The sequence below is a fragment of the Heterodontus francisci genome, chromosome 8 (assembly GCF_036365525.1).
Source record: "Heterodontus francisci isolate sHetFra1 chromosome 8, sHetFra1.hap1, whole genome shotgun sequence".
NCBI lineage: Eukaryota > Metazoa > Chordata > Chondrichthyes > Heterodontiformes > Heterodontidae > Heterodontus > Heterodontus francisci.
The window spans coordinates 70,912,645-70,926,899 of NC_090378.1; the positions used below are offsets into that span (position 1 = coordinate 70,912,645).

The window sequence follows — 14,255 nt, forward strand, 5'->3', positions numbered from 1 at the left end:
TCCAGGTTCGATCACCAGGCTATATTCAGTTAACTGAACTAATCTGGGAAAGCTCTAAGAGTTCTAAATTGGTGCCAGTGATCTTATGCTAAGGGGATAAAATATCAGCCAGAGTTCCTGCGTGCTATATAATGACATTTGCTGGAAGTTCTGTGTAGAGTTTAAGTGAGTGCAGGATTAAGCTATGCTACAAAGCACCTCATAGACAAACAAATAGCTACTTGGTTCAGGTACTGGCAGATTGCTGATCTGTATCACAGTAACAGACATTACCTTCAGGATAGTGAGAAGAATTTTTGTAACTTGTCCCTTGTTTCCTGACAATATAAAGATTATTGGCAGTTGTGCCATCAGCTGCCTAAGCCTTAAGTTGTGAAATTCCCTCCCTAAACCCCTCTGTGTCTCGCCTCCTTTAAGACAGTCCTTAAAGCCTACCTCGTTGAACAAGTTTCTGTCCTAATAAGTTCATATGTGGCTCACTTTACTATGTTAAAGGTGCTATAGAAATGCAAGTTGTTGTTTCTAGAATCTTTCAAGGAATCTTTAAACAATAGCTGTGAAAATCATTTAATTCTGTAAATTGCATGTCTATAATGAATCACTGAAGATTTGTTTGGTTTTGAAAACCTGTATTTAACTTCTGCCCTCTTTGTCATTAATCTACATCATATTACCTTTGTTAAGCATATAAATGCTCCCTAAGACATGCACTGACTGACTGTGAGGGCAGATGCCATGCTCCAAGACTGTCAGTGCTGCTCAGAAAATGTCCTCCAGGAAGTGCACACCCTTCCTAAGTTTTTCTTATCATCCCCTCGTGTGGTGAAGTGTCTGCCTTTGCTCAGCATTGCAACTCAGAGCAGAAACTCAGCATACTGAAGGTATTGAGCCTGCTTCATATCATTCAGTAATGGCATGTATTGGTACGCAGATATGCCAAGTGATCGCAGGATCAGTTTTTATTGTTGCTTATCATATAACACAGTAACGATGGAAAGTCAGCCTAGTGAAGATCTAGAGTGAAACAACAGTATGGTGAAGCTTTAAATTTCTGCTTGGCAGCAACGTAGCAGGCAAGTAGTTACAATGTAGTGTCTTCATTTTGCACTCCGTTCCCACCAATTTCATATTTTAATGCAAACACAAAAGCAAAATACTGCAGATGCTGGAAATCAGAAGTAAAAACAGAAAATGCTGGAAATACACTGGAGGTTAGGCGGCATCTGTGGAGAGAAAAACAGAGTTAATGTTTCAGGTCGGTGACCTTTCATCAGATTTTATGATGACCAGGTTGTAAAATCTTTCTTTGATTTACTTTGGTGGAATAGGGAAGAACTTTGCAGAATTTTTTAAGTGGAGTTGAAATGGGTTGAATTGTTGATAGAAGAGATTGCACAGGTTTAATGGGCCAAATTGCCTTTTCTCATTCATGTTTTCTTACATGTTCTTATGCAATTTGTAACTACATTTTCCTCTATTTGGTCTGTTTCCAGGTGGAAGGGGGATGAAGCTAATCATGGAATATCTTCCTGCTGGAAGCCTTAAAGAATATCTTCCACGTCATAAACAGAAAGTTACTTTAAAAAGCCAAATTCAATATGCACTGCAAATTTGTAAGGTAGGTGACTGTTGTATAGCAAGTTGTACATCAGTAACAATAACGTTCAGCTTTATTGTGAAGAACACAGATTGTATTGACTGTACCTGGATCAAAGAACAAATTTTCATTAGTAATTTATAGGTTCCGACCATTGAGCATAATCAGTATTTCATATTCATTCTTATGTTCTGGTGCCTTCTATAACTGTTTCAAAAATTTATAATGTTATTTTCCAAGTCCTTATTTTTTGTTTCAGTGGTGAGGCCATAAAATCTGTCCCAATCCTGACCTCCCAGCAACCACACAATTACACTTTCCAACAAGAGCTATTGGAAAGCAATCAGGAACACAAACCCCGATTGATTTTTTTCCTATCTTTCCGCTCCCCCACCCCACCCCACCCCAAGCTTCCACAAAGGGGAGAAGCACAAATCTTCTGCCACCAGTGCTCCAGCTAAGATCAGCTAATCTAATACTTATTAGTGTCAAACTATACAGTGGAATTACCTTGGAGGAGAGAGCTGACACATTGAGGATCTTTAATAAACATTGTTGTTGACCAAGAATTATATTGAAAAATTGCTTTAAAGTGCCTACTCTTTCTACGTGGTGCAGATATTCTTTTTGTGCTGCCACTTCATTGACAGCTACACATTGCAACACTCAGGGCTAATCTGCAGTCTCAGCCTCTGTTGTTTTCAGTCATTCTATTCTAGCATGCACTTGGCAACTTTCGATAAATATCACTCAGCAAAATAGCAGGGACAGAGAACAAATCTGGCAGGCCTCCTTGCAGGTAGTAAAATAAGAAAAGCATCAGTTACGATTGTCAGAAGTATAGATATATTTTTAACCATTGTGGAGAGATGTGAACTAGAGGCCTATGGGAAGGGGGAGCAGGGAGGGATGTGAGAGAAATAAAATCAGGAAGATTCATTCACAGGTGACTCTCACACCTCTGAAAGTGAGACAAATTGAAAGTAGCAGCAGTGGGGTCTACTAGAAAGTAATTTGTCTGCCAACCAACCTGTATTTAGTGCCTACGATGAGGAGTCTGGAGAATAAGGCAACGTACAAGGCTCTTAATTTGCATAAGTTAGGCTGAATTTACATAGAATGTTGACTTTAACACAATAATGAAAATTGCAAACTATTGTTTTAGGGAATGGAGTACTTGGGATCTCTGCAGTATGTTCATCGAGATTTAGCTGCGAGAAATGTCCTTGTTGAAAACGAAAACCGGGTAAAAATTGGAGACTTTGGACTAACAAAAGCTATCCAGACAAACAAGGAGTATTACAAAGTGCAAGATGATTTGGACAGTCCTGTGTTTTGGTAAGTGTTGAAGCTAGTCTTTTTTTTTGCTCATCAAGGTGAGGGATGTTATTAGGCAAGATTTCCTGATGCTCTATAGGAGGCACAGAGACTCACAGGCAGTGGGGAGGGGTGGGAGCGTCATGGAATTGGCTCCATGGTCACATCTGATTTTTCTGACATGGGGGCTGAATTTTTATTCTGGGGTCCCGATCCTGCTGGCTGGATGAGATGCAAGCCAGGAATCCACAAATAACAGCAACAGAACCCAGAGGGTGATTTTTGAAAGGGGTGGCCAATTAAGTGATCACCTGTAGGACTCCTGTTCAATTAAGGATAGTGGGCGTGCTGTGAGTCTGGAAAGCCAATAGGAGACCTTTTAGCAGTCAAAGACTGGCTGGCCCCATTGTCAGAGGTGTAAGTTGCTGAAGTAGGTGGCGAGACTTGAGGGTACCTACATTCCAGGTCACTGGCGTGGTTGCAGCTGATTTGTGGAGTGGAGACTTCCAAATAGATTGGAGCCTTTGGCTCAGATATCTGCCCACCCTGCTGCTGGGAGGCCACCACAGTTTCAAAGATGGCCTCCAGACAGGACAGGCACCCCGTGCGCTGGATCGAAAATCTAGTCAACGTCGGGAGAGTAGCCATAATTAAGCTCTGTTACCCACCGCAGCCAAGCAGATAACCATTTCCGATGTCAATTCTACTCCTTTATAATCCTGTGGAGGTGGGAACGTGCCAGGAACCCTCCCATTTTCGGCCCCCCGGCTCCAGTCCCACTGCCATGGGCCATTGAAAATTCAGCCCATGATTTCTAGTGCCACATTACCAGCCCGTGTGGGCCTCATTTAAATTGACGAATAATGTAAATGTGGGCCCTTTCTAAGTACTGTTGACTGTGGACATAGGACACCCAAGACATGCAGCTTGCCTACTTGAAATTAGTGCACCAATACTCTTGGGCCTGGCATGTTCAAATAGCCGTCTTAAGGGTAGATAGGTGTTTTGATTCTCCAATTTATTTTGTCTTTTTGTTAAAATGATTTTGGCTTTTGTCTCAGGCCCTAGTTCATCTTGTTGGAAACTTTGGCGTTTGTTTTGCTGGCAGTACTTTTCTTAAGTATTCTTAGTTGCTGTAAGCATTGAAATAACACTTCTCAGTGATACATGGGCACTCTGAGCAGATTTCCAAACATGCTAGATTTTTCCAGATGAGGAAGAGCAGTTCATGAGAGGTCATTCATGGAAGTGCAATGGCATTTAAAACATTCTGTCTGCCAATCCCAACTATGAGGCCTTGGAGCAGTTTGTCAACAGCATGAGGCTGCTCGCCTCCCAGGGTCAAATGACTCAACTGTGTGACCTCATTAACGAGCGTGGAGAGCTGCTGACAAGAAACCTCTCTCACTTGGATGCAGTACTAGTGCTAGGAGCATTGGATGTGCAGGAACATTCTCTGGGAGTCTTGGCAGTTTTGTATGTGAAATCTTCTATGCCCAGTATCCCAGATTAGATATGCCCTCAATATGTCATGTACATGTCAAAGGAGACCATTCATCATCTCCCTCCCCATCTTCTCATGGATTGTCATGTAATTGCGCCATCTGCTGTAGGATGACTTGTGGACAACAATTGAGCCAGAAACATTTCTTCTAGTAGGTTACAACAGCGTGAAGCTTTCATCTTACTGGAACCTGCCTACCCACCCCAGGGGCATGTCTCATATCAGGCAGTCTGCAACAGATGCCTGTATCATGCAAGTGGCAGACACTGATTATAACGGTTGGTAGGCTTCCCTAGAGTGCAGGATGCCACAGATGGCAATCAGGTGGGCATCAGGGTTCCTCATATCCTCATTAACCTTATTGCTTACATTCAAAGGAAGGGATATGTAAACAGTTAATGTTCAGATGGCATTTAGCTACAGAAGTATTGTGCGCATCAAAGGCTGTCATACAGGAAGTAGCCACAAGGCCATCTGTAGCCAACAATCCATGGTGATTTTTACATTTGGAAGAAAACGAAACATAGAAACATGGTGGTGGCAGAGGGGTGGAAACCAGGGTTAACGCAGCAATGGCTGCTGACTGCACTCGCCTGGGAATATCTGATGCTAACAGTCAATGGTAAAAGTGGGAGGAAAATGTTCCATTCTCTAGCATAGACATCCCATATTTTAAAGAGAAATAATATGTTTTATATGATTTCTATTTTGCATTTTTAAAGTAAAATGGAAAAGCACTCTTCTGGGTAGTCAAATGCTCTCTCCCTGACGTGACTGACTCAGTACAATTCTTGGATTTGTTTCTGCAGGTATGCACCAGAATGCTTGATTCATTGCAAGTTCTACATTGCTTCTGATGTGTGGTCCTTTGGTGTTACCTTGTATGAATTGCTAACATACTGCGAGTCTGAACACAGTCCAATGAATGTAAGTGATGTGTTCCTACAACACTTCCACTTGTGATTTACCCATGTCTATGTCCAAACAGTATCTAACAATGCGAGAAATGCTGGATTCACTCAGCAGGTCTGGCAGCATCTGTGGAAAGAGAAGCAGAGTTAACGTTTCGGGTCAGTGACCCTTCTTCGTCACTGACCCGAAACGTTAACTCTGCTTCTCTTTCCACAGATGCTGCCAGACCTGCTGAGTGAATCCAGCATTTCTTGTTTTTGTTTCAGATTTCCAGCATCCGCAGTATTTTGCTTTTAATCTAACAATGCGCATTGTTTTCATTCTCACAGATGTTCCTGAAATTGATTGGGCCAACTCAAGGTCAGATGACTGTCACAAGGCTTGTGCGGGTACTTGAAGAAGGCAAGCGTTTGCCTTGCCCAGTGCATTGCCCTGATGAGGTACGAATACTCAAATGTATATTTACTGGCACGTAATATTCCAATCTGAACTGTTACAGGATTTTAAGCTCAGTACTGTTTAAGTATTTTAATAGTATCTTGGTAGTACAGAACTTGAGTATTGCTGAAAAAAAGTGACATGCTGTTGAAGTTTTTTGTCTTGCACTCAGCAGGACAAATGCAAGAATATCAAATTCAAAAGGGAGCAACAATTTATACTGCATGAGAAAAGGATGCTGAATGGTTGTTAAGTCAACTCTGGTTGAGCTGTTACCATGGAGAATGCACCAGGGAACTATTGTCCTTCCCCCATGCGTTTGTTAATTCAAAAAAAGGTGCAAACCCTGGACATGTTCCTTTTGTCTGCAGAGGATAGGTCCCTGTGTCTGAATATATATAGCTTCGAGCAAGCGTAAGTGAGCTACATTGCAAGCCCAACTGATGATCTTAAATTGCTTCATAGGTTCGTAAATTCAATGAATACAGATTAAGAAAATGGCAGTATATCTAGCTTGCCATGATATAGTGACGCAGTGCAAATGTCTATGATTTCCTTGAGTGGCATGTTAGTGAATGTGGTATATTAGTAATGTGGTATATGAATTCCAGTGTCAATGTGATGCCAGGTATGTAGGCCATACATCCCAGTGACTGACAGATCGTATCAAACAGCATGTCCCTTCAGCTGTTCGCAATAGGCAGAGTACTGACTGTACTCAACCAGCCCGTACTTGCAAAACTCAGAACGCATTGGGCTAACTTTAGATTGGACAGCACTTACTGAACAATCCTGAGTGTGCTGAGAGTTATACTAACAACCAATTTAAGATTATCATTCGGGCTCGCAATGTGGCTCACTCACGCTTGCTAGAAGCTACGTATATTCATATGCAGGGACCTGTCCTCTGCAAGCAAAAGGAACATGTCCAGGTGTTGCACCTTTTTTGAAGTAACAGAAGTGTGGGGGACAATAGTTCCCTGGTGCATTCTCCATGGGAACACTTCAACCAGAGTCAACTTGTCAATCAACACCCTTTTCTCATGCATTCTAAATTGTTGCTCCCTTTTGAATTTGGCATTCTTGCATCTGTCCTGAGTACAAGACGAAAAGCTTTGAGCAGCATGTCTATTTTTTCAGAAATATTATTTTAGTGAAAAAAACTTGGACTTACAGTTGAGTAAGACTGAATAATACACAATTGAATATTACATGTTCAATTGTCTGTTATTCATTAAAGAAGAGAATCAGTAACTTGCAGGAAATGGAGCTATACACCCAGACAGACATAGTGCCCATGCCACTCCTCTGTGATTAATTATCATTGGCCTTAATTTTTGATGGGGGTGAAAGGGGAGAGAGAATGCAGTAGATGTTTATACATGCATATCAAGTGAGGGCACATTGACTAATGCCATTCAGTATTGAAGCTCACGTGAGGAAGGGGCCTTGGGTGAGTTGTCTGTGCCCATGGAACTGTACCCCAGCAAGGGATCCAAGACAAAAGGCTCAGGTGTCTGCCAATATTCATTTGAGCATATTTAAATCAATTGCTCAATAATGATCATTTGAGAAAATAGGAACATGAATTGCATTGACCAGCAGAGGAAAAGCAATTCAGGAGACATTTGTCTTTATCCCTGACTCAAACCAGTTATGTCACCTCATGTAGAAAAATTCAAGCAAGCAACATACTTAATTTCAAATGGCCAACTAGCTGAATCTCTCACTGTCATACTATCTTGTAGTGCATTCAACAAAAAAATTGAGCAGATTCATGATCCAATGGAAGATTAAGAGGAAGAGAGGAGAATCATCCCTGTGGAGAAGGATTAATATGTCACAAGACACGAGCAAAAAATTATAATAAGATTTATAAATGAAAATTGAGCAATTTTAGAATTTGGTACTAATGCTGACCATTGAAGTGGACAATATAAATCAGTTTGATACAAATAGATATGCTTCTGGCAAGAAAAAGGATTGATGAAAATGGTGTGGTTAATCTATTAAAAATAGCCTGGTGGGCCCCAATGCAATTTCCTTATTTTAACAGTCTAGGCTGAAACCAGTTGCAGGTAAAAAGTACAATGTGATGGCAGACTATGCTTAAAAAGAAAAAACTTGAATTTATATAGCATCTTTCACAACTTCAGGATGGCCCACAGTCCTTCACTGCCAATGAAGTATTGTTGAAATGTAGTCACTGTTGTAAAGTAGGCAAACAACAGCTAATTGGCATGCAACAAATTAAATGACAATGTAATCTGTTTCTGGTCATGTTGGTTGAAAGATAGGTTCTGGATGGGACACTAAGAGAACTCCCTTAATCTTCAAATAGTGCCATGGGATCTTTTACATCCATGGCCTCTGTTTTTGCCTCATCTAAAAGACAGCATCTCAGGCAGTGCAATGTTCCATCACTACTGCACTGAAGTAGTAGCCAAGATTATGTACTTAAGTCATGGATTGACTCAGCAGGAAGATTACTACCAATGAGCCAAGGGGAATGTGACAGTCAGCTCCAAGTCAAACAATTTTTAATCTCCACTTTTATTTTGCTTGTTCTCAGGTTTACTATCACATGCAGAAGTGCTGGGAACACAGTCCAAGCAACAGAACCACTTTTAAAAACCTCGTGAATGTATTTGAGTCTCTGCTACACAGCATATGAATTTAAAAAGCAGTGGGATGCTGGAGAGAGATACTGAATTTGAACAATGCAAGACAAACCAGTGGATGTTTTTTTTAAATGTCTATGCAGAATGATTCATTTACTTCTCTACATTACTATATGTTCTATTTTTAAACAGAAAATTTTAAATATGTAGCAATACCCTTATGTGAAGTCACCTGAAAATTTTTCCAGCAATAGAACCCATTAAAGTTTCATGTAAAAATATAAACCTAACTCCACACAAGAATTGGTCCTTTAATCTTGCAGTTCAAACTTCAATATCTCTCTGAAACAAATAGCATCAGTTAAATAAAAATTAGAACCATTAATTTTGTATATATCTATTGAATTTTTATTTTCGTGTAAACTTAAGAGGGTGGGCATAATTTTCTGAAATGATGCAGCTCTTGATGTTGGTTGATGGTAACATATGGAAACATTCATATATGCAGTTTTTAAGTAGAGAGGGAGGGAATAGGCCTTCAGAAATTTAAGTCTCACTCTTAGCAGGTATTCATTAGAATATTCATTTCCTGCAGATAAGGGAATCATATATTCTGGGGAAGGGTGGTAAATAGTATCCAGTCAGTCCACCACTTCACTGGCTGCTTGCAGTATTCCTCATTTCGGGTACTAAGATGGCTGAATAGTTGTGGCAACATGCTCCGTTACATCACACACACATTTTCTTTCTTGCTACTTTTCTCCTATCTTTCCTGAAGATGCTGACTCAGGATAGGGTCAGTTACTGTCACCAGCCTCAAATACCTATGCAAGTGGCTATTTTTCATGTGGTAATGTGGCTGGTAACCAAGAGTCGACAAATACAATTCTGCCTTCACTCAATGCCCAAACACAGAATGAAGGTGGTTACGAGAGTAGCATCATGTGCAGGAACCCTGGCAAACTTCAAAAATGAGAATTGGTCTTCCTAACTCAGAACCAATTGTAGCAAACACCACTGAAAGCAGCCAGCTCAGCACAGACATTAGATAGAACCTGGGAATTTCTTGGTTGGGAGATGCAGTATTGCCTCAGGGGTATGATGTATGTGAAACTTCTTTCACACTCATCAACCTATTTATTTTAAATTGGGTTAAAACCCACTGAGAAAATTTTACCTCCAATACAACTTTCAAGGAAAAGGTTTGCTAACTTTCACACTTTTTTTTCAATGACAATGGAAATTTATATTTAGCAGCACTGCTCTACATAGATATCCCCACTAAGGGTTTAAAACTGCAGAATAAATGTCTCTGTATCTCCGGCAACTGTTTTCTTTTCCCTCTCAAGGTGCAGGTTGCCTGAATTAAAACAATGGATTAAGGGAGATTATACTGATTGTTTGTGCATTAATTTATCCCACACTTATGTACAACTTACATCTGTTTCTTTTTTGTAATATTTGTATAATTCAATATATGAATTAAAAAATTTTTTTAAAGCATCTTTCTTGGCATGAAACAGATCTTTGCTTTTTTATGCTGATCTTATTCCCCTCCTCTTTTTCTTATGGTGCAGTTCTATTTGTGTCAACTGCTGGTTGGTACCTTCCCCAAGAATATAATTAGTGAGTGGTAGGTATTGCATCTCAGTGATACTGTTCATACGCACTACATTGTAATCTTACATACACACACATTTCAAGCAAACATTACCAATTACAGTTAGGTTCTCCGCTACCTAATCCATTGTGCTGACTCATTGAACAAAGAAAATTACAGGAACAGGCCCTCCAAGCCTGCGCCGATCCAGATACTCTATCTAAACATGTCGCCTATTTTCTAAGGGTCTGTATCTCTTTGCTTCCTGCCCATTCATGTATCTGTCTAGATACATCTTAAAAGACGCTAGCGTGCCCGCGTCTACCACCTCCGCTGGCAACGCGTTCCAAGCACCCACCACCCTCTGCGTAAAGAACTTTCCACGCATATCCCCCCTAAACTTTTCCCCTCTCACTTTGAACTCATGACCCCTAGTAATTGAATCCCCCACTCTGGGGAAAAAGCTTCTTGCTATCCACCCTGTCTATACCTCTCATGATTTTGTACACCTCAATCAGGTCCCCCCTCAACCTCCGTCTTTCTAATGAAAATAATCCTAATCTACTCAACCTCTCTTCATAGCTAGCGCCCTCCATACCAGGCAACATCCTGGTGAACCTCCTCTGCACCCTCTCCAAAGCATCCACATCCTTTTGGTAATGGGGCGACCAGAATTGCACGCAGTATTCCAAATGTGGCCGAACCAAAGTCTTATACAACTGTAACATGACCTGCCAACCCTTGTACTCAATACCCTGTCCGATGAAGGAAAGCATGCCGTATGCCTTCTTGACCACTCTATTGACCTGCGTTGCCACCTTCAGGGAACAATGGACCTGAACACCCAAATCTCTCTGTACATCAATTTTCCCCGGGACTTTTCCATTTACTGTATAGTTCACTCTTGAATTGGATCTTCCAAAATGCATCACCTCGCATTTGCCCTGATTGAACTCCATCTGCCATTTCTCTGCCCAACTCTCCAATCTATCTATATTCTGCTGTATTCTCTGACAGTCCCCTTCACTATCTGCTACTCCACCAATCTTAGTGTTGTCTGCAAACTTGCTAATCAGACCACCGAAACATTCCTCCAAATCATTTATGTATATCACAAACAACAGTGGTCCCAGCACGGATCGCTGTGGAACACCACTGGTCACACATCTCCATTTTGAGAAACTCCCTCCCACTGCTACTCTCTGTCTCCTGTTGCCCAGCCAGTTCTTTATCCATCTAGCTAGTACACCCTGGACCCCATGCGACTTCACTTTCTCCATCAGCCTACCATGGGGAACCTTATCAAACGCCTTACTGAAGTCCATGTATATGACATCTACAGCCCTTCCCTCATCAATCAACTTTGTCACTTCCTCAAAGAATTCTATTAAGTTGGTAAGACATGACCTTCCCTGCACAAAACCATGTTGCCTATCACTGATAAGCCCATTTTCTTCCAAATGGGAATAGATCCTATCCCTCAGTATCTTCTCCAGCAGCTTCCCTACCACTGATGTCAGGCTCACCGGTCTATAATTACCTGGATTATCCCTGCTACCCTTCTTAAACAAGGGGACAACATTAGCAATTCTCCAGTCCTCCGGGACCTCACCCGTGTTTAAGGATGCTGCAAAGATATCTGTTAAGGCCCCAGCTATTTCCTCTCTTGCTTCCCTCAGTAACCTGGGATAGATCCCATCCGGACCTGGGGACTTGTCCACCTTAATGCCTTTTAGAATACCCAACACTTCCTCCCTCCTTATGCCGACTTGACCTAGAGTAATCAAACATCTGTCCCTAACCTCAACATCCGTCATGTCCCTCTCCTCGGTGAATACCGATGCAAAGTACTCGTTTAGAATCTCACCCATTTTCTCTGACTCCACACATAACTTTCCCCCTTTGTCCTTGAGCGGGCCAATCCTTTCTCCAGTTACCCTCTTGCTCCTTATATATGAATAAAAGGCTTTGGGATTTTCCTTAACCCTGTTTGCTAAAGATATTTCATGACCCCTTTTAGCCCTCTTAATTCCTCGTTTCAGATTGGTCCTACATTCCCGATATTCTTTCAAAGCTTCGTCTTTCTTCAGCCTCCTAGACCTTATGTATGCTTCCTTTTTCCTCTTAGCTAGTCTCACAATTTCACCTGTCATCCATGGTTCCCTAATCTTGCCATTTCTATCCCTCATTTTCACAGGAACATGTCTCTCCTGCACGCTAATCAACCTCTCTTTAAAAGCCTCCCACATATCAAATGTGGATTTACCTTCAAACAGCTGCTCCCAATCTACATTCGCCAGCTCCTGCCGAATTTTGGTATAGTTGGCCTTCCCCCAATTTAGCACTCTTCCTTTTGGACCACTCTCGTCTTTGTCCATGAGTATTCTAAAACTTACGGAATTGTGATCACTATTCCCAAACTACTGAAACTTCAACCACCTGGCCGGGCTCATTCCCCAACACCAGGTCCAGTATGGCCCCTTCCCGAGTGGGACTATTTACATACTGCTCTAGAAAACCCTCCTGGATGCTCCTTACAAATTCTGCTCCATCCAGACCTGTATTTGTACCTCTATCTCACGCTCGCTGTTGGGAGGCCTGTAGTACAGCCCCAACATTGTTACCGCACCCTTCCTATTTCTGAGTTCTGCCCATATTGCCTCACTGCTCGAGTCCTCCATAGTGCCCTCCTTCAGCACAGCTGTGATATCCTCTTTGACCAGTAATGCAACTCCTCCACCCCTTTTACCTCCCTCTCTATCCCGCCTGAAGCATCGATATCCTGGGATATTTAGTTGCTAATCATGCCCTTCCCTCAACCAAGTCTCAGTAATAGCAATAACATCATACTCCCAGGTACTAATCCAAGTCCTAAGTTCATCTGCCTTACCTACTACACTTCTTGCATTAAAACAAATGCACCTCAGACCACCACTCCCTTTGCGTTCATCATCTGCTCCCTGCCTACTCTTCCCCTTAGTCACGCTGACTTCATTATCTAGTTCCTTACAGGCTTTAGTCACTACCTCCTTACTTTCCACTGACCTCCTCATTTGGTTCCCATCCCCCTGCCACATTAGTTTAAACCCTCCCCAACAGCATTAGTAAAAGCACCCCCAAGGACATTGGTTCCAGTCCGGCCCAGGTGAAGACCGTCCAATTTGTAATAGTCCCACCTCCCCCAGAACCGGTCCCAATGTCCCAAAAATCTGAACCCCTCCCTCCTGCACCATCTCTCAAGCCACGCATTCATCCTGACTATTCTTTCATTTCTACTCTGACTATCACGTGGCACTGGTAGCAATCCTGAGATTACTACCTCTGAGGTCCTACTTTTTAAACTTGGCTCCTAACTCCCTAAATTCTGCTTGTAGGACCTCATCCCGTTTTTTACCTATATCATTGGTGCCTATGTGCACAGTGACAACTGGCTGTTCACCCTCCCCTTTCAGAATGTTCTGCAGCCGATCTGAGACATCCCTGACCCGTGCACCTGGGAGGCAACATACCATTTGGGAGTCTCGTTTTCGACCACAGAATCGCCTATCTACTCCCCTTACAATCGAATCCCCTATGACTATAGCCCTTCCACTCTTTTCCCCGCCCTTCCGAGCAGCAGAGCCAGCCACGGTGCCATGAACCTGGCTACTGCTGCCTTCCCCTGGTGAGCCATCTCCCTCAACAGTATCCAAAACAGTATACCTGTTTTGGAGGGAGATGACCGCAGGGGACACCTGCACTGCCTTCCTGCTCTTTCTCTGCCTTTTGGTCACCCATTCCCTTTCTCCCTCAGCAATCCTAATCTGCGGTGTGACCAATTCGCTAAACGTGCTATCCACGACCTCCTCAGCATCGCGGATGCTCCAAAGTGAGTCCATCCGCAGCTCCAGAGCCGTCATGCGGTCTAACAAGAGCTGCAACTGGACACACTTCCAGCACGTGAAGGAGTCAGGGACATCAGCCGTGTCCCTGAGCTCCCACGTTGAGCAAGAGGAGCATAACACGGGTCTGAGATCTCCTGCCATTTTTAATCTTAAGCTTAGCTTAGTCTTAACTTAGATAAATGAAAAAGGAACGAAAAGTTTTTACCAATCACACGAAAAAAAAATAAATAGAAAAAGCCTTACCTTATCTGCACACCACCGAGTCCTTTTTTTTTTGGTTAGAGGAGGGCGGCGGGTGGGAGACACTACAGGTGTCGTGTCTCGGGTTCAGCCGCTGCCCAAATATATAGGACTTACTTACCCAACTGCCACCTCGCTCTCC

At 42.4% G+C, this 14,255-nt stretch overlaps 1 protein-coding gene across 8 annotated transcripts in view; it reads left to right on the top strand.

Annotated features, from left to right (window-relative positions):
- The window catches only part of jak1 (Janus kinase 1), a 149,109-nt gene extending 139,215 nt beyond the window's left edge, over positions 1–9,894 (top strand). For all 8 annotated transcript variants that reach the window (XM_068037304.1, XM_068037307.1, XM_068037305.1 and 5 more), the window contains 5 exons: positions 1,494–1,618; positions 2,763–2,935; positions 5,228–5,345; positions 5,660–5,770; positions 8,341–9,894. In XM_068037304.1, coding sequence (XP_067893405.1) covers positions 1,494–1,618; positions 2,763–2,935; positions 5,228–5,345; positions 5,660–5,770; positions 8,341–8,442 — 629 coding nt within the window. In that variant the 3' untranslated portion in view covers positions 8,443–9,894. The remainder of the gene's footprint in view (positions 1–1,493; positions 1,619–2,762; positions 2,936–5,227; positions 5,346–5,659; positions 5,771–8,340) is intronic.
- The last annotated feature ends 4,361 nt before the right edge of the window (positions 9,895–14,255 follow it).